This window comes from Dreissena polymorpha, chromosome 6, assembly GCF_020536995.1.
Source record: "Dreissena polymorpha isolate Duluth1 chromosome 6, UMN_Dpol_1.0, whole genome shotgun sequence".
Taxonomy (NCBI): Eukaryota; Metazoa; Mollusca; class Bivalvia; order Myida; family Dreissenidae; genus Dreissena; species Dreissena polymorpha.
The window spans coordinates 77,156,030-77,183,529 of NC_068360.1; the positions used below are offsets into that span (position 1 = coordinate 77,156,030).

The following is a 27,500-nucleotide window of genomic DNA, read 5'->3' on the forward strand; positions in this document are numbered from 1 at the left end:
CTAAAGTTACGGCGAAGTGCAGGGCCCGATTGTATTTTAAATGAATTTTTAGTATATGGTAAAAATGTATGAGTTGATAGCATTGAGAAACTGTTCAATAAGATTTTAGAATGTAATTATGTCCCTTCATGTTGGAGTGAAGGCTACATTGTACCTATCCATAAGAAAGGCTGTGTGTCAAATGTTACGAATTTTAGAGGAATAACATTACTAAGTGTTGTTGGAAAATTATTTACAAGACTTATAAACACTAGACTTACACATTGGGCAGAGGAAAACTATATTTATGTAGAAGCACAAGCTGGTTTTAGGGCTGATATGGGAACTAGGAACAATATCTTTGTATTATATGGTTTAATTACCCATATAATTAATCAAAACCAACAGTTATTTTGTTTTGTTTTTTTGATTTTTCTAAAGCGTTCGATTATCTGGTTAGACCAAACATTTGGTACAAATTATGCAAATTAGGTATTAGAGGCAAGCTTTTTAACGTTATCATATCTATGTATAAGCAAGTACGCTCATGTGTTAAACTAAATTGTGAAACAGGAGAGATGTTTGAGAGCTTTTAGGAGTACGTCAAGGCGAGTGTTTAAGTCCTTTTATCTTTGCTATGTATTTAAATGATCTAGAGGATAAACTTTTCTTAAATGGTGCTGAAGGTGTTGATATTGGTACTCTTAAGATTTTTCTGTTAATGTATGCAGATGACATTGTGATTTTCGCAAATTCAGCAGAAAAACTGCAAAAAAAAATAGATTTATTATCGACATATTGTAACAGATGGATATTAAATGTGAATATAGATAAAACCAAAGTACTTATATTTAGAAAAGGTGGTAGACTTCCAAATAATCTAAACTTTTATTATGATGGAAACCACATAGAAATTGTGAATAAGTATTCTTATCTCGGTATAATATTTACATCAGGAGGTTCATTCACGGAATCACATGGGACATTGTCCGGTCAGGCTTTTAAAGCGATATTTAAACTCAGTAAATATTTGTACAATTACGTTAATATTACTGTCGAACATATGTTAGATCTCTTTGAAAAGATAGTTAAACCAATACTGTTTTATAGTGCTGAGGTTTGGGGATTTGCTCGAGCAACGCCGATTGAAAGAGTGCATACAAAGTTTTGCAAGTCTGTCTTAGGTGTTAAATGTAACACTCAAAATGATTTTATGGTGATCTTGGCCGAATGGATTTACATTCCCAGAGGCTTGTTTGTATTATTAAATATTGGTTGAAGCTCAATGGCTGTAGTGATAGAAAATATGTGTCATGTATTTACAATACAATGTTAAATGATTATGATTATAACCCACGTAAGCAAAACTGGGCTTCAATTGTTAAAGATACATTGTGTAGCTTAGGTTTCTATCATGTATGGCTGCAACAGATTGTTGGAAATAATAACCAGTTTAATAGTGCTTTTAAACAACGTGTTAAGGACATATTTGTACAGGATTGGCATAGCAGATTGGAAAATTCATCTCGAGCGATATTCTATAACACTTTCTGTAATTTCCAATTTCAACCATATCTTAAACATGTAAATGTTAATGCTATAGAAATGCTCTTACAAAGTTACGAATGTCATCACATAGATTAAATATTGAAACAGGTAGATGGAATAGAACGCCAAGGGAACAAAGGCTATGTAACAAATGTAATGAATTAGAGGACGAGTTTCATTTTCTTTTTGAGTGTAAGTTATATGATAGTGTACGAGGAAAATATCTTAACCAATATTACTGTCATAGACCAAATATGTTTAAAACTGTCGAGCTGATTACAAATGATAAGTGTGAAATATAACGAAACCTAGCTGTATATGTAAGCAAAGCCTTCGAACTGAGAAAAGCACATAATACAATGCATTAATATTTATATCGTTTATTGTATAGTATAAACTATAATTCACCATTAGTTTCCTGATTCACTTGCCCGTATATCAAAATTGCAATCGTTGTGGGCGTAACTGGGGTCTCTGCGTTGCAAATATATGCAGAAATACTTATCAGACACCATAAAGCCAAAGTATTAAGCGTCATACGTGTATTACATGACTACATATAAATTTTAAACTATGCACACAGGGATTTATAAAATAAGGATCGTTTTTAAGCCATGGTGATGTATACATATTATATAATATTAGTGTGGTAGGATCATATGCATTTAAAAGACAGATCCATTATTGGATCCATTATTGGATGTAGTGATAAAACAAGATAAATTATTTCAGTAAAGTATATTGCAACAAAAGGATACAATCCGTGATTAAGATTTTCAATATTTTATTTTGATTCTCGAATCTTAAACCATATCAACTAAGTCTACCAGTTTTGGGTATACTGAATATATCATTTAGTAAGAGAGAAAACTCTTCTGTTCCTTTGTGAGAATGATTGGAAGAGTTAGCTTTCCTTTCTGCACTCGTTTTTCTAATAATCGCCATATTTCGATGATAACGGGGTCATTGATGAAATAGTTTATTCAAGTCTCATCACCTTAGAAATACTGTACTTATGTTTTCGTAATAAAATATGAATATTACATCATGTTATGTGAATGTTACATAAATATAGGTCTATTCAAGTCTCATCACATTAGAATTATTGTACTGTATGTTTGTTTAGAAAATTGATTTTGAATCTCGAGTGGACGCGATTTGTAGTATTTGTATCAGAACATTATCGTTTATTCAACCATAACGTTTTTTATGCAACATCATGTATTATGAATATATAAATGATATGATATATGTTGAACAAGGACCATAACGGCTTATATTTCAACTGTGTAAATATGTATATGTATTTGTCGAAAATAAAAGTTCTCCTATGCCATGAAGAGACGTTTATCCTGCCTCTTTTGCAAACATTGACCTAATAAAGCAGGGTCGAATAAACTAATTGATATCCGGAAGTACATCGCGTGCCGCGATCTACCGAAAGTATGTAATCCTACGCGCCGATAAACATTTTCTAACATTTGACCTTTGAAATTTATTGGGACGCATCATGAATGTTATCGTTATATTAGATCTACAGGCCCGTAGGCAGGGTTTTGAAAAGGGGGTGCGAATTTTCCCTGGAAAATTTGAAAATGAAACGTAAAATCCTGCATTCTGGTGACTTTTTATCTGTATTTAGAGACTAAAGTTATAGAGCATTTTTATATGAAATTTCTCTTTCATTGACCATTCTCAGTGACTGATAGAAATGAATATGATATACAATACATGAATTCCCCACTACCGTTTATCAATAACCACCTTTTCCGATCAGTCACGGAAATACACTATTTTATACGGTGTTTCACCTGATACTAGTATGCGCCCACACACGTTGCTTACATTTGCAACAACAAAATAATACAATGTAAAATCAACAAAAAGAACAGTATAGAATATCATTATTTATTGGAATCTGGGAATCTTTATACAATTGGTGTATTTTACCATTCAAAAATCTACCATTCTTAAATCAAGCAAATCGAAAGGAAATATTTGACTTTTTCTCAAAACAATTGTCTGCTTCTATGGATAGTACCAGAGGCCTAGCATTGCTCTAAACGTGCTAATAGTGCATTGTACAACAAACACTGATTAACAAAACTTGGTCTTCTCTAATCTGCATCAAAACTAAACAGAAATAAAAATGGTATAACTGGTTACTTATAGTTTTTTTCAACTAGTTTTAACCAATAAGTTATCTATTTCTAAACGAATTTCAAAAACATATAACAAAAATAAGGCCTCATAAAGACCCTTTGATCACAAACTGCTGCCCCTATAGCATCAAAGTCCTAAACAAAAAGATGGACTTATTTGCCCATTATGCTCAGGATCCGGCACAGTTAATGAACATTAAACGTTAACGTTCACCCGATCATATGTTATAACGTTTAAAATTCATTTTAACAACTGTTTAAGGGTAGGACATATTTTAAAGTGTCAAGTTTGACATAATAAAAACATTGTGGAAAGTTCTGTATGTGGAGCTAGCTATCTTGGAAATGACTTCATCGAGAAATAAATTTTATGGTGAGCCTATTGACTTCAACATTATTGTAACGCGTAGCAACGAAGACTCGCTGCATTCAGGGGAAAAGAGAAGTAACCGCTTTTGCGTCGATTAAAGTTGGCTTCAACTTATAGAACAATTTTATTTACTCGTCAAAAAATATTGGGTGCGAACGCACCCAACGCACCCCTGTCTTCGGATATCATCTACATATCTTCATTTTTTCTTCTTTACAATCTATTACCGAACCAGCTTTCCGTTTTTATCATTTTCATTTAGATCTACTTGATAACGTAATTTATTACGTATCTAGTGTGACGTCATTTCTCAGACGAAACATACTATCTAGTTTCTCTCAGGAATTAAGGGACAACAATTTTGACGTGGCGGTTTTAACAGTATTTTTTTAAAGCATCGCACACATCCAAAACGTATTTAAGATTGTGTGTTTGTCATTTCTAACTGTTAATTTCGATAGGAATGAAATTATTCGCTACGACAGGATTACGATTTCGTTAATCGGGTTTTGGGTCAGAGTGGTTAGCATACGCTACAAATGCTATTAAAAATAGTGTGGTTTAAAGCGAGACTATACGATTTTTATATGTGTTAAATTGTAATATATTGATAAAAATATGTTACAATAACACAAAATAGGCAAAAAATATACATTGATGACAAATTTCATGCAGCATAGGCAAATTAGCGCCCCGAGCCGATTGTGACGAAGATATTTGTACATTTTTTCCTACAATAACTGAAGCATTCGTCTTTTAATTAGGATCGGAGTTAGTGTTCGAGTGTCGTATGAATATATATCGTTGTAGGAATTTAAAATGAACCGTTAAACTAAATTTAGATTCACATCGTATATGCATGACATACATGCTGACGAATTCGACTGTACAGACATTTTGATTTCATAATTAAATCTATGGCTTACATCGCAATTTTCGACACATGTTCTTCTTAACTTTTATTTTAATTTATATTGAAATATATGTATAATAATTTTTACATATTATATAAATTCATAAATATTTAACCAAATCGTATAATCTCGCTTTAAAATATATTTCGATAACGGGATGGAAGAACATAAAATGGATTTCGACAAAGGGATGGAAGAACAAAAAATGGATGTGTTTATCTTTATTGTTATAAGCAATGGATTAAAGTTGTCATTGAGGTTAATACAATTGAGTTTTTGCTTTGCTGCTGCATTTATTTGTTCAATTTCCACCAAGCAAAATATTACATTCTCTATTCGTTTTAAATTTCTTTTGAAATTTTCAATAGAAAAGTATTAAAATGAAAAGTTTAAAGTGGAACTACTTTGTACGTGACACAATCGGTAGTTATTCGGTCATCAGGAATGTTGTGTACATGTAGGAGGCCCGACCAGAATAATTATACTGTTATGTCAAATAATTATTTCTTTGATAAAATGTGTCCACGGCATGAAGCAGGATAAATCGAATACATGGCTGGTGCTGAGATGGAGAAAGTTCATCCGATTCGGTCCGAGAAAGAAAAATAGGGCTCGCTAAAGCTCGCCCTATTTTCTTTTTCTAAGCCTCGGCGGATAAACTTTCTCCAAAGCGGCACCGACCATGTAATGTCTATAACCAAGCCAAAGAAGTTGATTAAAACTTAATGAATTATCGGTATCGGTCAAATAGTTGTCGCAAATTTGATTTAACGATCCCACATATGTCATTGCGTAGTTTCACGAAATATACTTCATGTATCTTTCTTGACATATATAATTAGCATTTGAGTTTTGGTCGATCCACTCAACACTCCCATTTTCAATAAAATAAAAACGCCAGCAAATGTAAAAAGATCTGTAAAGGGATCTGTAAAGGGAAAATATGTTTGCTCTAAGCAAGCTTGAGAAAGGCAAGAAATAAGAGTAACCTTTTAGAAATCTGCTCGGTAGTACTCCATTAAGATGTATATATGCAGAAAGTGTTGTCCCTGCTTAGCTTGTGCGAACTGCACAGGCTCATCTGGGTCGACACTTTTCGCACATTCATTGTGCCCCTTTCTTTCAGAATATATGGCACAGGGATAATATGAACATGCGTGCTTAAGTGCCTTTTAACAAATAAGCCCCCCTGATCTTTTCAAATCCTTGCTGGAGGACTGATCATGTTTTGCTTCAAATTATCATAGCAACTTCGATGAATTGTGAAATCATGTGAATGTATTATTTTGATAAATATATTTTCATAACAACTACCAGTTGATGGAAATATAACAGTAATTGATAAAGTTGTTCAACAAAGCACTGCCCATAGTGTGTTAAAGTGTTAGTATAATATATTTCATGTCTCCACTTTTATTATCCCCCTGCCATAGCGGAGGGATATTGTTTTGGCATTGTCCGTCTTTCCGTCCGTCCGTCTGGCACTTTTGTGCCCGAAGCCATATCTTGGAAGTGCTTTGGCGGATTTCTTTGAAACTTGGTATGAGTATATATATGGATAAGAGGATGATGCGCGCCAAATGGCATTGTACACAATCTGTTAATTATAACGGAGTTATGGCCCTTTGTATCTTGAAAAAAATGCTTTTATGAGTGTCAAATATAACACTTTTATGTCCAGAAGCATATTGGCGGGGGATATCAATTCAACGAATTTGCTTGTTTTAACATGTTTTGGCCATTTAGTACTTAGTATTTAGTATTGCTTATTAAAATACGTGTTAATAGTGATTTTGTTCAGGGTACTCAAGTTGACTCTCCGAATAAAGTTGTATTGCAACATTGTGCTGGTAAATCTTCTGCAGTAAATCCCTTCAGTTTGCTTTAACTTGGTGTTATGGTAAGGGTGTTATGGTACACTTTGTTGTGTTGTGTCAGTGATAATTTAATTCTAAATGTTGCAATAAAGTTGTGTTACATATAAAGTATTGTATAATCCATTTCAATAATATCGAAAGTTTTAATTTGACATGGTGCTTCTCCGTTATGATATAAATATAAATTCACCACGCTCGTGTTATTTTATGTACTATATAACAATTAAATTCCGTAATATTAATATGAAATCAAAACAAAATTACTTATGAAGACAAATTATTAATAAAGAGAGCAGAACTGAGGTAAATCTCATAAGTGAATGGCATCAATAACGAGTTCAATTTACCATAAATAAAAAAATCGTGTGCAGAGACCACATCGGGTTTCAACAAAATGAACATGTCAGGATATGATCAAAAGAAACGAAACGAATAATCTCGATTATTCCGTTTTAAATGACGTGACCATTGTAAGAACTATACATTTCAAATTAACATTATTCATGTTGACAACGTTATTGAAGTGTTAAAAGTTGAACGGTTAATTTGGACGTGCATTCGTACAACGATAAGTTTCTAGTTAAAACTAAATTGATCAGTTTAATAAGTGTCATTTATAAAACCGTCTTGATTTTATTATAATTCAATAATGAACTTCATTAAATAATGCTGACCTGTATGTATATACAAAAACTGGTCGTTATTTTTCGAACTTTAAAATGACACTCGCTGATAGCGAGTCTTTTGTTGTGAATTGGAAGAAAGTTGTCTCACGACTACGTCACTTCCGGTTTGAGCAAAAATGTTGACTCGATCGCAAAGTGTGAAATTCGGCATGATTATCGGCTGAATACTCGCTGAATGCGATGGTTTTAAGCGAACTATGGCGTGGAAATGCTTTAACACATTATTATCTCCCATAAAATTGGAATGTTTCAGCTTTTTTTAACCATGTCTGTTCTCCTTTAACTTAACAAAATATAACCGAAACAGTTTTCCATATTTTGGTTTCATTCAAATGAATACGCAATTTGTAACGTATCTAGTGTGACGTAATTTCTGTGAAAAAAATAAGACTTTCTGGATTTGCCGGACACTAATTCACACGTGTTTTTTCTACAGTTAACTATTAAAACAAAAAGTTAGCATCAAACGAATCTAACACGTATTCTTCTGTGCGTGCTTGTCACGTGTCACGCACAATTGTCAATTTAAATAGGAATACAATAAATCGCTCTGACAAGTGCATATCGAATTTTATTTTGTATTAAGCATTCGATTTTAGTTGCCATTGAAGTAAGCTTGCCGTGTATTATTTGGTATGAATACTCTTTTGAATTTTAAATAGTGTCATCAAACCAATCTATACGTTTCGGATGTAAACAATATTTCAAGTATTTTAACTGTGTGCTACGGTTTTGTTTTCGATTGATTCTTTGATGAGTGGAATTTTTCAGCGTTGCAATAAGTTTTTATATTAATTTCGTTTAAATGCGAGATTTTGATAGCATTAAAGGAATCTGTGTTAGCTAGTTTCATCGCAACTTAATAGTGCAATACATTTTTTAATAAGTAAAATCAGTTACAATTGTGTTGCGTAGTATTTGAATATCTGTTTTGAATATTACAATTACTTCCTTTGATATAATTAAGAATAAATAAGAGCTGCGCGATCGGAGACATGTACTTAATTTCACAGTAACCTTGACCTTTGAATTTGTGACTCCAATTTCAAAAGGGTGATCTACTGTCCAAGGCCAATGCACATGGGAAGTATCAAGTTAATCGGTCAATTTGTTGACGAGTTATTGATCGGAAACGAACTGGTCTACCTACCGACAGACCGACAGACCGACATCCAGCAAAACGATATACCCCTCTTGTTCGTAGGGGGGGGGGGGGGATAATAACTGACAAAACCCTTTTGTGATTTTTTAAACAAACCTTGTCTGCTATTTTACTATTATGTGTTGCAGGTTGGACGATTCTAAATTAAATGTACAATAGCTTACTCTGCTTTGGTAAAACATATTTCTTAATTTCACACTTATTTTAAAGGAAGTAAAAGTGTTGCTTAAGGTAGGTCAAATATACTTGGTTTCTGCCAAAATTTTCGATTTTTTATATAAATATTTGCGCATAACGTATTTCAGTTCTTTAATAAATCATGAGATAATCAAATCAGTAACTTCCAATAGTTTAATTCAATATCGTTTATTATATATATTTGTTTATAAAAGCAGTGTGTTTGCTTAAGACCTCCACATTAAGTCATTTTTATGTTACATGGCTCTTTACTTATAAAATATTGAGGAATCAGTCAGCCACTATTACCAGTGGTGTAAACAGCTAATAAATTTTAACAATAAACCATTGATAAGTCATCCGCGAACACTAAACCATTGATAAGTCATCCACGAGGTAAATTTGTTAATTTTTTTATGTGTTTACTGAAGCAAAAGAAAATGCCCAATGGAGACACAGTTGTCTCGTGTTTGGTACTGCTTCGCATTAATAAACAAACCAATTGATGTGTTTAACCTTTGCACACAGCTGTAAGTATGATTACAGTTTGATTTAAAGGAAAATAACTCTATTCTGCATACATGGTTAACGTAACTATCTACATGTTATAATAGTCAATCCGGTGCGTAAAAGTTCGGTGAGTGAACTGGTAACGGGCCATTGCAAATATGTACACAAGTCGTTTGTCAAGTGATCTTTCACACACACACGCTTATTAGTACCGTCTTATTTAAGTTAATAAATATTGTCCGATATGATGTTCTTAACTATTGGTCAAGCATGTTCAAGAACTTCGGCGTTTGTTGAACTTGCATTTTAAAACTCTAGCAAAAGGGTTGAAGTACTGGGGAAATGGCTAATGCTTCATACTGTAATCACTCATAATGTTATTGAATTTAGGTTTTGGACTAAACATCAACGTTAACCTGTATGAAGAAAAAGGTTACCGAAATCTATTTCCTCATAATTATGTGGCTATTATCATCATCGAAGTTGAATACATATCAAACACGCCAAATAAATAAAAGTATTAAATATTGACGCTTGAATCTTTGAAGGGACTGTCAACCACGAATGGCAAAAAAAGAAAAGTTCTAATATGCCGTATTTTTTACAATTGTTAGTATATATTGATTAAAATATCACGACTGGCATATTACATGACTTGAAAAAAGTTCATATTTTTAGTGTGTTCGGTAAAAAAATTTCACTATGTGAATTCGAAATTACATTGCGAAAATACGTGACATAACGATATATACACTATAAATTAAGTAGATTAATGATTATATATATATATAATATATACAATTCACTTCGCATGCACAATTTGGATTCCTGGGTTTACCACGTGACGATGATGATCAAGCTACTGGCGTTGTTTATAGTGAAATGGTAGTTACCTGGTAGACATACCCAGTACAATTTATTACCGAATGTATACTGAAAATATGAAAACTTAATAACTTTTGTTCAAGTAATGTTATGTTATATAATGTTATATTCCACCTTAAGTCTTTTAATTGAGCAATCATACGATTCGATATAATACTAATATAATGTGGTAATTTCTTCTTTAAGTAGTCGTATATATACTCCATTATAGCAACTATAACACAGATCCGGAGTCTCCGGCGCATCGCATGCCCAATGTTGAACCATTGTTGATAATCCTGCTGTCCGGCTGACAGCAGCGGCTTCGTGTGCTTAACTCTGTCATATACCATTGGCCAGTAAATGCAGGCTCACACAAATCATGTCCGTCAAAGTTAAACTATGTAAATGTTTAAACAGATGTTTGCGCGAATCTTATCATAAGGTCAATGCCAAAATAGCATCTAATATCCATAGAGAAAGTTTCAGCATGGGAACACTTTATGATTATTTACCAAACAAATCATTCTGTTGATTTTTTTCCGACAAATATGGGTATTCTGTATAAAAAAAGTAAGTACACCTGTCTTGGTAAAAAGATTAATAGTAGTTTTTATTTTGCGTGTTTAGTTATAATTAGTTTATTGTTGAGGGTGGGGGCCTATCTATAGCTGGCCTATGATCAATTTTGATAAAACAACAGTTGCAGGAAGACCTTTGAAGACTTGCCGATGAAGACTTAACCGTATACATGACAACCACGCATTGTGTATAGTTATCTCAAATGGCAGCTGAGAAAATCATCATATGACAAAACACTTACACGAGGATATGAGTAAGGTAAGATCGAGAACAAAAACATGAACATTGCATATTTTTCGCAATCTGTAAGGCAACACATATGAATTTAATAGCAGATATATATATATATATATATATATATATATATATATATATATATATATATATATATATATATATATATATATATATATATATGGAGAAAGATATGTGTGAACAACCAGATACACAGACATACACACAGACATACATGTTCCTATCTTTCTCCATATATATAAATAATCGACTGTGAACGAGTATCTAGTAACGTTGTTGTGACTTATAATTATCTCCCTTGAAATACATACATTTATACATGTATATCAATATATATATATATATATATATATATATATATATATATTTATATATTTATGTGTGTGTGTGTGTGTGTATCAAAGGATCAATTTACAGTTTACAATGTGTACATGTGTACAGAAGAAAAATATATTTCATTCAGTAATCGCTTGAATATAATTATTTGCGGTTGGTGTGGTTGTTACTAATGTCAGTATTTTATGACAACAATGCAAAGATATGTGCTTTTTTATTCATATCAATGCATGGGTCATACTTGTATCTTCTTTTTTGCAGGATTCCTGTTTTGTATTAAAAGAAGCAATACATGTTATCAATATACATAACATTGTATGTATAACGAATAGTATAATGCAATACAAACGTGATGACGATGAATAACTTTGCGTAAAAAAGACCCAAAAATGTAAAAAAAAATACACACACCAGTTCAACAAAATAAAAAGTCAATGTTCCAAAGAATAAATCATGCTCAATGACATAAACGATGTAACCTGAGTCAAAAATACGTGTCTGCTTTAAACGTAAACTGTGTTAATCAACTAAAACATAAATAAGCACGATGAACAAAATGAAGGTCGTGACAATTTTTCACCATATAAAAACGTCTTCTTTGTAAAATGCCAAGCTTACTCCATTTGTCTAAATATAACTATTTTATGTATCATATGAATGTTACACTGATACATTCTTTAAAATTTATTTTCGCATTTAACAGCAACATATTTTTATAATAAGAATGCAAGGGTATTCATGTTAATGCAATACTTAAAAAATTGCTGTGGTTTCCCTTAATAATCGCACAGTTTCTAATTGTATAGAACATTTCTAAATGCCTACAAAAGAGGTTGTTAAACTATGCTAACTGACTTTTTAAACTTAATGAAAACCTTATCAAAATGGCAAGCATGACTTATTAACTTGTTCGAAACATATATTATATTTATTTTATGCTTTCCGGTGGTTTATAGAAAAATATCAGTGAATTAAAATGATAATTCACTGTTTCAAACAGTAAAAATTAACAGTGAAATGTATCGATAATTTCCACACTCATACTGTGTACTTACGTCGTTTTTCATGGCGTTAAGACATATTTATTTCAGCAAAAATACAAAAATAATCATTTGTAAGCATCTTATAGAGCGAACTTTTGCGAACTCTTGATAGAATGTCGATTTTAATTCACTCGTGACCATCGAAAAAAAATATGATCAATCATGAATAAAAATCAATATTCCAACAAACCACAAAAATATCCTCTACATATTACATCGAGTGCTACATTGTTTGTTATCCAGCATAGATATTTCCACAAATTTATTCGAGAAACGGCCTTGTATTGTTTTTCACACACGCACATGAATCTTCGTAAATTTTGATTGTTTTCATCTAATTCTTATTTTATTACATCATTGGTTTCAACTTTGAAACATGTATTTTCTTTCCAAAAGAGATTAAATGTTTCAGAGTGTTTATTCTAATTAATGTGCAAGTATTGTCGATTTTATCACGGTGAGTTGTTGTAAATACACTTTTGTTGCAAACATACATATTTAAATATAAAATACGTCCAAATAAGTAGATAAACGATGAATGTTGAATTTATGATTTCTGTATAATGTCTGTTGATATTGTACAAGATAAGTTTTATGCTGTGTATTTTCTTAAAATAACCGTTTACGAGTTTACACGTTTTTTCTCAACACGACACATACCCCGAGAACATTTATCAAAAACTTAATATGTCAACTATTTGTAAGTTTCTGTTGAATCATTTTTGGAGAAATTATAAACTATTGTTTGTAATAAAGGTATTTAAATTTTCTTTTGAACTTGCTTTCTTACGAGGCCAAGTGTATTGATTTGAGCTTAATAAAACCACGGTTAAACCAAAATGAATTGCATTCTGACATTCACAAGGAGGTGTTTCCAATTTTCAGTGGTTTATGATGTGTCTTATCCGGCTTTGTTGTGTAAAACTGTTTGAAAATCGGTTACTTGCTCTTAATAAAAGACCTTGTAGTCAGATTTCAGTTCTGCTAGTGAGGTGGAGTTGCTCTTTGTTTAAATTTGATACCTTATAATTTAAAGCAACACATACTTCTATATCCAATACATTTTGACTATATTGATTTAGTTTGGTACTATCTGTATTACCATCGCAAATATTTCCTTGATAATGTTACATGAAACAATGCGAAGTTTTATTTATATAACACGTGTACCTAATCAAAGTGTTTGAATAAGAGCATGCATTCGAAGACTTTTGCTTTTAACACAAATAAATGTTGTAAACTTGGGTACAAAATTTCTTGAACTTTTCACAAATTACAAGCATTCAGACGTTCATCAAACGACTCACTATATATTTGTAATGACAAGTTTGTCTCTCATATGGCATATGCAATGCCATTAAAACTGTTATAATGCTGTTTCAACGCGTGACAGTTTAAATGTCACAAAACCTACACGATGATGTAAATGCATCCCGCATAAGAACGTTGATTTTCCAAACACACGTATATATGCTGGCATAATGCCCTATGTAATAGGTTGTCTTTAGAGTTATTAAATTAGGCTAAATGTGTGTTCTTTAAACTTAAGACATAGACCGACTCTTACGGGCATGTTCCTGAACATTGGCATTTTGCAAACTTTTGTTTCATTGTTCAATTTGAAAGAAATTAAATAATTCAGAAAAAATAAGAATGGTTTAAAACGCGTCTATATAAGGGAAATATCAAGTATCACGAAAAGTACCGGGTGCTGCTAAAAAGGAAAATAGGTGATAAGCACAGACCATTGTGAAGATATTTTCCAATAATTTGGTAAATCCTTTAAAATCTTTTATTTTATAACACGTCTACGTACATTTTTTATTTAAGGTATTTCTTTTGCTATAAAACGCGTTTATCAATATGTTCCAAAGCCTGAGCTTGTGCACAGTGTTTTGTTTTGATTACCAATCAGCGGTGAAGCCGGGAGAATTAAAACGAATCATGCTAAAGCGTCCTTGTTTTTATTTTAGCTCTTTTTCATATGCCTTTTTTTCTAGAAACGTATCATGTCACTCAATCAGAAAGGAGACGTACGAGGAATTTAAGATTGATATCACAAAATACAGATTGGTGTATAGCTTTTTTCTGTAAACATTTCATCGGCTGTATTCTGACAATGTTCGTTTCACATGTTATTTCAATATGCGGATTGCCGTCAATATTGCCATTTGCTCACTCCGCATGTATATCCAACTGATATATATGTTTTATTTACTACACGTGTAGGGTGTCATTTGTTGTCACTGTTGCAAACAAAACGTTCTTAACCAATCGCGGAAATATTAAACCATTATCATAACAAATGTAACTTTTTTATTTACCAGTAAACACCTAATAGAACCACCGTGGTCCATAGAGTTTAACTTGTTTTATGCCATCTCACACGATGACGTGATATAGGTCAAGGCGGTAAAATGAGTTGATTGTCATGTCAATCAGTATTGCTTGAATCGCTAAGACATTCATACTGGCTTATATCACTGAAGGTTTTCACCCCACATATTGGCGTGAGGATAATCTATTATGTCAATATTCTGACTTATGTTATATCACATTTTATAACATCGACATATGCTAGCTTCTGAGAACTGAATTATTTCAAGGCGATGGACATCTTTCGGACTTTTTCAGACCATTGTCCAACAAGAAACTGTCGAACTGTGTTTTCCACTCTACGATGTATTTCGTACTCCATTCGTTGAACTGCATTTTCCATTCAACTTCCATCTGCGACATGTCCGCTATAAAACAGAAGTAAATATTATTAAGTGAAATAACGAATGCGCCACCAAAAATATAAAAGTATATTAGCCTAATTGAAGCTTATGGTATTTATGCTCCGGAAAGTGTAATTGCTATTTAATTACATTAATTCATCTATAGTAATTACGATAAAAGATATAAAGAAGTTGCACATAGAACTCAACAAGTTGTGATGATAGATAACAGAACAGAACAGAACAGAACAGAACAGAACAGAATAGTTAATTTTTGAATTAGGAATATGAAGCTCATCGTCGTTAACATACATATAAATAAATAACAGCATGCATTTTAGTACACGAAGATAACAAGAGGGCTATATAATAGCATATGCTAAAGGTATCAATATGATATATTGACTGTTTTATACAGATAGAGTATGCCGTGAGAGGTTCATATGCATAAATTTTACCCCATTATATTGTGTGTTTTTGTTGTATGTTGTTTTTTTTTTCAAATATTATTTGTGCTTTCCGTTACTTTACTATCCGATTGTAATAATTAACATGTATACGCTACCCACATGTTATTTATGTGAATAAAACACACAAATGATACATTATCTACAATAAACACTATGAACCTTTGGCATTTGCCAGATACCAGACGTGTGAAAAATGCCAGCAAAGACGCATCAAACTATAAAAAAAAACAGACCATGTAATGATGCATATTATTAATAAAACACGTGGCGGCAGGTTTTGCCTGTAATCTAGGCGAACTCTAGTGGGTTGCTATCTTACATGTTTTCAATATAACAAGAAATCCGGTCAAATGTTGCTGATTTTTGTCTTTTGAAAATCAGTAACAAACACCATATGATATAATTATACTGAAGCTTTTTTGCACATAAGTACAATAGAATAAAAGAAACACACACAATGATGATATCAAATAATCCGGAATGCTCGATGCCGTAACATACACCTTTGCATGGTTTATCCATTAAAACGATTGCACAGGTAGGTACTCATTAAAAAGCCTCTTGAAATATAACACACATAAACCAGTCAGTTGTGGTGTAAACAACGTACGGTCGTTTCTGTTCGAATGATATATTTCCGTATCTTAATATTTTATTCACGTTGCAACAATAATACTAGAGAGCTAAGCAACACAAATATGTGACCCATTAGTTTAAATTTCCGTTATAAACTTAGCTGAGATACACATTTTAAAATGTATTTTGCTTTCTGAATTATCTGCATCACACATACCGGTAACACTGTTGTTTATGAAAATTTTAAAAGAATTAATTGTTTCTGAAACGTCAAACAATGTTTATAAGATAACATATAAGCATATCCCTGAGTCATAACACATTCTAGTTTGTTAACTGACATTTAAAAATATAAACTACTAAATCAAATAAGTCTATAATACATATCTAAACTCGTGAAGAAAATACGACAACATTGTCCCTTGCAGCTGAACTTAGGTCATGCAAACGTAACCCTGTATCTCTACTGTTTGTGTCAAATATATTTTTTCTCATTTTTGTCTGAAACGTCAAGCCATGTTTATGAGATAACACCACCCGATACGTCTAAGTCATCACACATTCTAGCTTCTTACCTGACCTAAATAAATATCAAGGACCAAGAGATTTATAATACATATCCTATCTCCTCACAGAAGCACGACACCATCATTCATGTCATCTGATCGTAGGTCATGCAAACGTAACATTGTAATATGCTTAATTGCAATTTCTGTTGTCATTTTGTGAAACAACGAATATGATCACGCCGAGGAATTATAATCACGCGATTGCATTAGAAAGAGCAAGTTAAGTATTGGATGCATCACATGTGTGAGGCAAGTAGGTCAATCGGTCTTAAAGCAACATAAACCTGACAATTCAAATACGATTGAAAACTATCCTCGTTTCATTGCCACAAAAAAGTGCGTTTTTAAAGGATCAATTTCGTAGGGAAAGAATGTTTCATAATTAATGCAAAGACTTTGGGGATGCAACATGTTTCTCTATATAAACGCATGGTAAATCTTGTTATACTAGTGATATAAATCTAGTAAACAGAATACAATGCGTTTAGCAAGTAATAAAGAACTTTTACGAGTATTTAGTTGTATTGGATAATCGATTGCAAAGACCGGAATAAATTACTGGATCTTTACCATAATATTTAGAGTTCGTTATAATTTACACGCATGTGTATTCGGATGTTTTGGCTTAAAAATGTATCAATAATTCACTAAGGGATACATTTAATAGTCTTTACTTATGTGGTTTGTCAGTCATCACGGATTGTTTAACTAATAGTTTGGTCATATGGTGAAATGATTGTTCACTTTTTGATAAAAGCAAAACACTTGGCACATTTGTAGTTTTAAGTATTTTATTGAAATTTAGCTATGGACCCATCTCCAATTTTGAAGATGGGCGCCATTTTCAAGAGGGCCGCCAAGATGGCCGCAACAATTTAGGAAATTCCATGTTAAAGCTGCCTTAACATCTAACCGCGGTCACATCCTCCACCACATATGGTGCTTGTATTCAGTGGAATTGTTCACTTTTTGATAACGCAACACACTTTGCTCATTGGTAGTTTTAAGTATTTAAGACAAAATTGACCCAATAATATTTCCAAAATGGCCGCCATTTTCAAAATGGCCGCCAACCTATCAAAAAAAGGGAGAAAATATCGAGGTGCTGATTTTTTGTTGCGATCTTTACAAATCAAATGAAATATTACAATACTTTATTACTAATTATGCTGATAATCAAAAATCTTTGCAAGAAAAACATTCATTAAAAGTATTTTGTTAATTTTGTACTTTTTGTATTTGACGAATAATGAGTTATTAGTATCCTATTTATATCCTATAAAATAAATCAACGTGACTTACTTCGAACTAATTCGATGTGTTCATAGGAGAAAACTGTTGTATACACATCGTCTTTTGATTTTAATAATGAGTGTGTTTGCTAGTCATAATATAGCTAAGGTGTTATTAGAATTGTTAGCACAAACTCTAACTAGGAAGATGGTAGATGTATATATACATGAACATGTGATTAAATTGTATAATAAAGTATTGTGTTAAGTCGCATCCGATTCTGTAAGTTAAAAATAATGTGATTTAACATAACATAAATATTACTATATATTTCATTGAATATGCATTGCACCGGTATGGACTTGATATTGTTTCTCATAAAGTCAGGAAATATTAAGTTCGAAGAAAACTGTCATACAATTGGTTTACTTGTTAAGTGGAAACGGTTATTAGTTCACAGGTAGCACAGTACAATATGGAACTGTTGTGAATGATTGAAAGGCACCAGTTCACAGAAAAGCACGTTGAATTGATATAATTAAAAAAACAACATGTAAATGTTATGTTTAAAGTAAGTCTCATGCTTTCGTAAAAAGATAAGAAAAATGTTTTCGAAAGTGGTTCGCGTGAATTCAACAACAAGGTCAATAGGCCAATCTAATCTGGTTCACGTGATGTCAAAAGCAAGGTAAATATGTCAATCTAAACTGGTTCACGTTATTTAAAAAAAAGGTCAATAGGTCAATCGAAACTGGTTCACGTGATGTCAAAAGCAAGGTTAATAGGTCAATCTAAACGTGTTCACGTTATTTCAAAAACAAGGTTATTAGGCCAATCTAATCTGGTTCACGTTATTTTAAAAACAAGGCCAATATGTCAATCGAAACTGGTTCACGTGATGTCAGAAACAAGGTCAATAGGTTAATTTGAAGAGAAAGCTTGTTATCATTCTAGCAGTTACATTTATAGCTTACTCTTGCTGAAACATAGTCAATTGTTCGAATTACATTTGGCCTGATTTGTAAACTGGTTCCAGTTCGTTAAAAACATGGCCACCAAGATTAGGGCAGTTTTCTTTACATGGCTTAAGTGAAACCTTGTTAATGCTGTAGGTGCTACATTTAAATTCGAATCGTCATTAAACTTGATTATGCTCGTTTGTTATTATAATATCTCGGCCGAGTTAGAAAAAAGGCACCGGTCTTTTAGAAAAACTTGGCCGCAAGGGGGCGGGGTACTTTTCTTTATATGGTTGAGTAAAACCGTATTTACGATCTAAAAGTCAAACTTTGAGTCAAATCCTTATGACATCGGGACAGAACATTTCTGCTTATGATATATAAGCTGAGTTCTAAACAGGTCCCTCGTTCTCAATTTAATGTATAAATAACTTATAGGTTACATATTGAATTTTGCAAATAAACGTAATTTGCAGAAGAAACAAACGACTGACTGACTGGACATATGTATATATGCATGGCTCAGTATTGGAAATGTTTTTAATTATAAAAAATGGTTATAATTATGTGACAAGATATTAAATGTGAATGTGTTATAGAGTATTTTTATCAAAGTTTTATTCTCAGGAGTGATAGGAAGCTGCTTATGAGATGTTTAATGTTTTGCCTGTAAACATCTTATATTGTTGACACTCAATATATTCTTGGCCAATCTTTCTTTAAAATACCTTTATAACACGTTGGAAGTCAGATGTTTTTCCCAAGCATCGACAAACTTTCAAAATAAACTAGTTTGTTATCATGTACGCAAATAATTCCAGTCCATTATTACTGCAAAAATGCGGGACATTGTTTCTTGTGTGACTCTATTAAAAATGGTCGACCAACCGGGAGCCTTCTTTTTTGCCTTATTTGTAACATTTGGCAGATAATAAATTCCAAACCAGGTCAAAGCAATAACTTGTCTTTGGTTCTCAGGTGAGTGCACTTAGGTATGCGGCCCATTTACTTTAATATTCGGCATATTTATCAATCCAAAATTCTTTGAATTGGCCCTTTAAAAAACACTCGTCTGTACCTGTTTTTAAAACCAGTTCCGGGAGATAGTTCCGCCAAAATGCGCATTCGTTGGCCCGTGACCCGCGGCCGATAGCACGTGACTTGTCCACGCGGTTAATGAGCTCTGGCCGCAGAATAAGGTGTTCACGTGTCACGTTGTTGAATAGCGGCCACTCGTCCATACTGACATGACCTGGCCGCCGGTTGGGGTCCCTGGAAAAGATAGGCGTTTATTAAATAATGCTTCAGAAGTATGAGTGTCACGAAGTCCGATGATTAAGAACGTATACATTTGAAATTTTGCAAATGCTTGCTACAAGTAAAAATACGTGTAATGTTGCTGTTTATGGAGAGTTGGTTAGATATCCATTGTATTTAAACAGGTTTTTTAAGATTATTAAATATTTGTTAAAGGTTCTGAACAATGATAATATCATGCACACTGTTTACAAACAATCCTTGAGCAGTTGTAATAAAGGTTATGGAAACTGGGTCTCAAATGTCAAGAACATATTAAATAAGTTTGGATTTTGTTATGTTTTTGAAAATCCAAACGTTGTACAGGTTAATAGTTTTATTAGCGAGTTAAAATGTAGACTTGTTGACAATTCTAAACAAGAATGGTACGGTAAAATTAATAAAAGTACTGTGTTAGATAAGTATAACGTTTTAACAGCTGTTTAGAATATGAAACATATTTTGATTTACTTCCTAGACGACTGCGATTATTTTTTGTAAGATTAAGAGTCTCTGCACATCCTTTGAGAATCCAAACTGGGAGATACGCTCAAAATAGCATAACACGAAAAGAACGTTATTGTTTATGTTGTAATGACTTGGATTTAGAAGATGAATACCATTTTATATGTATATGCCGATGTTACACTGATTTAAGAGAAAAATGTATAAGCCGTAAATTTTATATAAACCCATCTGTATATGAATTCCACAAGTTATTAGTTTCATGTGACAAAACAGATATTTATAATGTATGTAAATATATTAAAGAAGCTCTTGTGATAAGAAATGCGATTCTAAATAATTCAGTTCAATAATTTAATTAACGCTTTGATAGTTTATTAGTATGTGTATTCGTAAATGTCTGTTTTACGTTACGTAATGTTATTTTGTTATACCTAGTTACGTGACAGAAAATAATATGTATACTTTAGTATGAAGACGATGTACTTGTGTATAAGTCTGAATTAACTGTGTGTCTGTCTGTCGTGACGCGTGAAAATTAAAACCTTTATAGGTGATATCCGGATCATCAAATATGTGAAGAAAAAAATATTGAATACGTACGCACGAAAAAAACGCTGACCAAATACACCAAAAACGTAAACATTCTTTAAATAACAACAGTTCATATTGCACATTATTTTGTAACGATTTAAAACGAATCAGCTTTGTTAGTGGGATTTTGAAAACATTGAACCCTTTCGGGAATACGCGCATTCTGTTTTTTTTTAATGTAGATTAAAGTGCAAGAAATGGTATACATGATCTACAGCTAATACCATATATTTATTTTGGAATGTCCAAACTTTTGGAAATCTGTGTATAAAACCAAAGTCGCCCGATTTCTAGTCATATAGGTGTTATATCATCTTAAACTGTCAATCTTTACTATGAGATAGAATCATAGGGACATACGTCGGTCAGCGGTGTTTGTTCCAGTCCCGCATTTGGAGTTGAAGATGTTACATTTATTTATTTTTCAAATACAAACTATAAAACTCTGTTGTTTTTTTACATGTTTGAGCCCTTTGTACTTGTGTGTATACAAAAGTGCTCATTATATCAACAATATGATATACCCGCCTTCACAAAATATATGTATACAAGAGAATATGTATTCTTAGCTAGTGAGACGTCTTGAACATATAATGAGGACATAAATGGTTTGTATTTGGTCCATGGGCAACTAATACTAATATATATATATGGGTCGTGCTCTTTAAAATGGGGGTTTAGTGATTGTGCGTAAAGTTTCGTCCCATATTAGCCTGTGAAGTCCGCACAGGCTTATCAGGGACAACACTTTCCGTTTTTATTGGGTTTTTACGTTTCAAAAAAGTGTCGTCCCTTATTAGCCTGAGCGGACTGCACTGGGTAATCTGGGACGACACTTTACGCACATGCTTATATATTAAAATAATATATTTGTATACGAATTGAAAGTGACACGCTGTTTTTCGTGTTAATTTTAGCATTTACTTACAACACATGCATTTTATTGTAAATTGCTTACCAGTAATCAAATTTCATAAATTATCAAAATTTAGCACATTTCTGCGACGATAATTTTTTTTTAATAAACAGTGCTTGTTCCAACCTACTGCGTGTATAAATCGCATGGTATTGACTGCATTATAACAGAATGCATCGTTATAACAAAACTACCCGCAATTCTAACACTATCATAAAGATCCCGTAAATCAAGATGCTAATTTTCCATACAATGTCAGTCTTACACAACTCCAATATCAGCGCACGACTTTCTTCCATTCAGAAAAAAACTTCGTGAACTCTATTAATGTTAAATATATACAGTGAAGTAACCTATAATTTACTTGAGTGCAGCCTAAATCTTCTTTCTCTTTCCCCTATTTTCGCATTTACGTCAACAATGCTTGCAAACTATGCTGCGTGCAATTTACTTATCATGATAGTGGTAATAAAGCCATCCCTAGATTTGGTAGTTGCGAAGAATTTGTGAATAATAATGCATTCAAGAAGTTATTTATTTGTCTGATATTTTACACGGGAGGGGTAACTTTATCAGACACTTTCGTATGAATCTCAATTGAGTTTATACAATGTTTTGTACTAATCTTCTAATATGGCGTGCGCGCTCATTTTTTTGCAACACTTATTCCATGAAATACTTGAGTTTCCTGTCTCGATACGAATAAAAATGGCTACGTCGGCTAATGTTAATGAAAGATCAATTTTCCATTTAGGAATTAAACCAGAATTTAGATACAAACTAGAAATATGCTTGAAATTACAAAACCGTCGTTTATGCTTTTAAATCGACTTATATGACGTCATGCATAAATAAGCTGCGAATTGTTGTAATGTTAGGTAGAGTAAATATAAATAAAATTTATTCATAGGCATTGAAATATTTTCGAAATAAAAATACAAATATCATATAAGAATATTGAAACCAAAGAAATTTCGACCGAAAAATCGGCCGGAATCGGAAACAGGACAATATGTATTTGTTATTTTGCGACACACTTTGTTGCAGAAACTTGGGATGCAGGTGTAGAAAATTCTCAATATGTCAAAAACGCAATGCTTTTATTAAAGAGCACTGGATTATGTATTCCAATAAGCGTCTTTAATGTATTCGGCATCATGTTTTAAAACGCTGTTCGTGCGCAATACTGAGCATAATGCTTGTTTGTTTGAAGGGAATATGCATGATTTGGTAAAATATTTAGGAATGTATATAAAATATGTAAAAAAACTTGTCCATATTATACTTTGTCCAAGGGCTGTCAAAATAAAAACTTACGAAATTGTCATAAAAATAACAAGACTTTATGCAGTGTTTTTAAATCGGCAAATAGCCCATCTGACTATGAAATGCATTTAACGTATTTTTTTTTAATAATCATTAATTATAAATAATATAGTAAAATAATTATTTATCTAGAAAACAAACTTTTCAGTGACATTAAAGCAACAAAGTGTGCAACCTACATAGCGGATAGGGTTAGGATTATATTTTATATCAGGTACAAATGCCTGCTTGGTGAAGTGGTAGCGAGTTAACTTCTGCTTTCAGGAGTATCGGATTCAAACTTGATGCAATGCACATTTTGTTTCGCTCGAAGTACTTAACTATTCCAAATATAACAGTATTAATAGTAAAATCAGTTAATTTCATGTTTCAAATCTACACAAATCTGTTTAAATAGTTCAAGTTAAGCGTGTTATTAGCTAAATATTTGCCAAAGACGGAGGGATACATTATTTGCGTTGTCCGTCAGTTCGTCGTTCATTCCATCCGTCCGTCATTCCGTCCGTCCGTCCATCTGTCATAAAACTTTAAACTTGGCGGGGGATATCAATTCAACGAATGTGCTTGTATATATTGGAAGTGCTTTCATAATTGTTAAATCTATTAAAATATTACAGTATTATTAATAAATTCCTTGAATGCAATTTTCAAAACTACGGAAATATGTGAATAAGTATTTTTCATATAATTTTTCATATAATGCAAGTTAACATACATACGTACGAGTTAAGTATTAGCATTTTAATAGTGTACATTTAAAAGTAAATATGTTGCTGTATCTGCAGTCAAAATTATTAAATCGGCACATTATTAACATTAGCGTGCATATTATTTGGGAAAAAAACGATGTAATATCCTGCTAATCTTTCTTCCTTACTCAATGCACTGCATATTACGCGGTAATATTAACCCATTTATGCCTATTGGACTCGCCTATCCTGCAAAATTGGATCAGTCTATTTCCAAAATTAGGGGTGTCTAGTATATTTATTTCTATATTTAGAATATAAGTTACATTTCTTTCCTTTAAGCAAACAGCGCAGACCCTGATGAGGCGTGGCATCATGCGGCGTCTCATTTGGGTCTACGCTGTTTGTAAAGGCCTTTTATTCTAGACGCTAGGCATAAATAGGTTAAAATAAAATCAATTTTCCAAACAAAATTTTACTTGTGAAGATGAAACAAGATTTATATATAGTTTAAGCAGTTTATTTTCAGGGAATGTCAATCGTCTAGATATTTTACTACAGCTACTTGCCTTTCATAACTGTGGCTCCGCAGTAAATAAAATCTCGTACGTGTATGTCGGATTTATTTCTAATTATTCAATAACTGCCTTATTTTAGCAGGCGTGCAGCTTAATTCGTTATGTAACAGCAGCTATTACCTTGGTTTTGGAATACATTAGATTAGATTGAAGATTAGAGTGTTATTTGTATAAGATCTGTTAAACACATATGATTTTCGCTCAACGTAATTGCACAAATAAACATAGTTTATTGTAGCAAATGATTATTGGTGTAAATTACAATACATATAAAATACGCACACGTGATTTTAAAAATATTGGTTCGTTTATAATAAAACACACCTTACGTTATCACTGCACATGTTTTAAAGGTTTTATACAGAGAAAAGTCTCCATATACATTTTCACATATAATATAACAATTAAATGCTTACCCAGTTTTTGCAAAATTGGTCCAATATCGCATCATTTTCCGCGAGAATATAACCTCCTCGGGTGTGTAGCCCTTAGTTTTGTTCTCCGGCTCGCCGAACACGAAGTTGATCTCGTCTCCGTGCAGCACGCCCATCCAATCTGGCCAGTGGTGAACGCTAGAGCGGTGCTCGAACACGTAATAGTATACGTTACTTCCGGCCTCAGAAGTAAAGCGTGCAAAGTCCACGGTGGGGCAGATGAAGTTGAAGTCTCCCACCGCCATGTCCAATTGCCAGGCGTTCATCGCCTGGTCATTTGGATTGACCCAATTTCGGTACTGGAACTTAATCGCATCCTTGCCGAAGGAGTTAAGTTCTTTCGGGTAATATGGATGATAGAAAAACAAATCGTCTATTAGGCGATCGAATGCGTTTTGCGTTATTTCGGGCACCGTGTGTTTATGAAAGTAGGTTCCGTGGCCGTAGTATAAGAGCCAGTAAAATGCCTCGTTTGTATTGTGACCCAATAAAACTGGACATTTTTTGAAATTTTTGGATTTGATAGATTTTTCAGGCGCCTCCGTTAAGAAGGACCCGTCAACTATGGGAACAAAGGGGAACCTTACAACGCCAGAAGTGATAACTTCCCAGTCGTGTTCTATTATAGTTAACGCCGGCACACCTCGAAGACATTCTATAATGTCCGGTACTTCAAGGAAATTGCCGCAGTTAAGGCTCTTTGCGAGTTTCCTTGATCTATTCTTAGCTTCCTTATCCGAGAGAATCGCCCATGCGGCGTTGGGCGACCCACTCTGTAAAATAACCCTGTGGAACTTCCCCCGACTTAGAGGAGAAAGCATATGCATTCCAACACTAACAGCGCCCGCGCTCTCGCCAAACAACGTCACAGAGCGCGGGTTGCCGCCGAAGTAATAAATATTCTGTTGCACCCAATCTAAAGCAAGCACTTGATCAAACAAACCGGCGTTTCCTGGCGCTTCCGGGTGGTACATCGCCAGAAACCCGAGCGACCCCACTCGATACTGTATACTCACAATTATGACGTCGTTTTCCGCCGCAAGGTAGCGTCCTTCATACACGTCCAGCACTGCTGAGCCAGAGTAGAAGCCGCCGCCAAAGATCCACACCATGACGTCTTTACCGTAAACCGAATGTTCGTTATTCGGTGTCTGCGGCACGTAGACGTTAAGATACAAACAATCCTCACTGATATTGGTGTTTGGATTCCAGACTTTAGATCCTTCAAAATTTGGAAAAACATGGTCTGACGTAGGCTGAAAACAGGCGTTCGGGCGCTCCTTCGCGTCGAGCACACCCGTCCAGTGGTCATCGGGGATCGGGTGCCTGAAGCGGAGATTGCCCAGCGGTGGTTTTGCATAGGGGATACCGTAATAGATGTCCACCTCTGTTGTGCCGACTTGCACGCGAATCCCCTGCACTTTCCCTTTCGTTGTCTGCTTGATGGGACCGAAACCCTCTGATTTGGTTCTCGAGATGACGCAAATTGCAAACATCAGCCAAACGACGTCGCAACCGAGACGGAGCATAATGGAGAGCTGCATTTTGGATGAAAGACAAGCGTCCGGCACCCTTGCTCAATGGCGCTGCAATTAAAATAAAACATACTTTACCAAAGTAATGATTTTTCTTAATACGTCCTTTAAGTAATAGAAAGATCACAATTGACCTAGACGTATATTTCTTAATCTGCACACAGTTTATACACTGAAACTTTCGGAGGTATTTATTTTACGTTTCGTGGCGTACAAATTCAGTAAAACGAGCATTACTCGGCAAAGTCTACATTCGAGTTTATACTTTTGATTTTCACGACATTCTAGCCAGATAGAAGATATAAACGGGTCTCCCATACGGGAAGCTACGTACTTGTAAGAACCAACTAGAATACAATAATCAGTTTCAATCCGGACTGAACTTACTTGCAACTGAAATAAACTAAACCCATTTATGCCTAGTGGACTCTCTCAACCTTCTTAATTGGATCAATTTATTTAGGGATGTCTAGTACATTTTTTTTTATTTAGAATATTTCTTACAGAAATCCCTTTAAGCAAATAGCGCAGACCCTGATGAGACGCCGCATTGCGGTGTCTCATCTTGGTCTACGCTGTTTGCCAAGGCCTATTTTCTAGACGCTAGACGCTATTTTCTAGACGCTAGGCATAAATGGGTAAACATACATCTTTCATGTGCTTTCATATTATAAT

The 27,500-nt window shown here is 33.4% G+C and overlaps 2 protein-coding genes across 9 annotated transcripts in view; one reads left to right on the forward strand and one right to left on the reverse strand.

The window, feature by feature from the left end:
* Positions 1–27,500, forward strand: part of LOC127835450 (uncharacterized) — a 354,496-nt gene that overhangs the window by 229,485 nt on the left and 97,511 nt on the right. The gene's annotated exons all lie outside the window — the stretch shown is intronic.
* The window catches only part of LOC127835447 (cholinesterase 2-like), a 16,772-nt gene continuing 3,515 nt past the window's right edge, over positions 14,244–27,500 (reverse strand). Inside the window, exons 2-4 of the mRNA XM_052361886.1 lie at positions 25,273–26,876; positions 20,071–20,264; positions 14,244–15,209 (exon numbers count right to left, since the gene is read on the reverse strand). Of these exons, the coding sequence (XP_052217846.1) occupies positions 15,067–15,209; positions 20,071–20,264; positions 25,273–26,834 (1,899 nt within the window). The 5' untranslated portion in view covers positions 26,835–26,876 and the 3' untranslated portion in view covers positions 14,244–15,066. The remainder of the gene's footprint in view (positions 15,210–20,070; positions 20,265–25,272; positions 26,877–27,500) is intronic.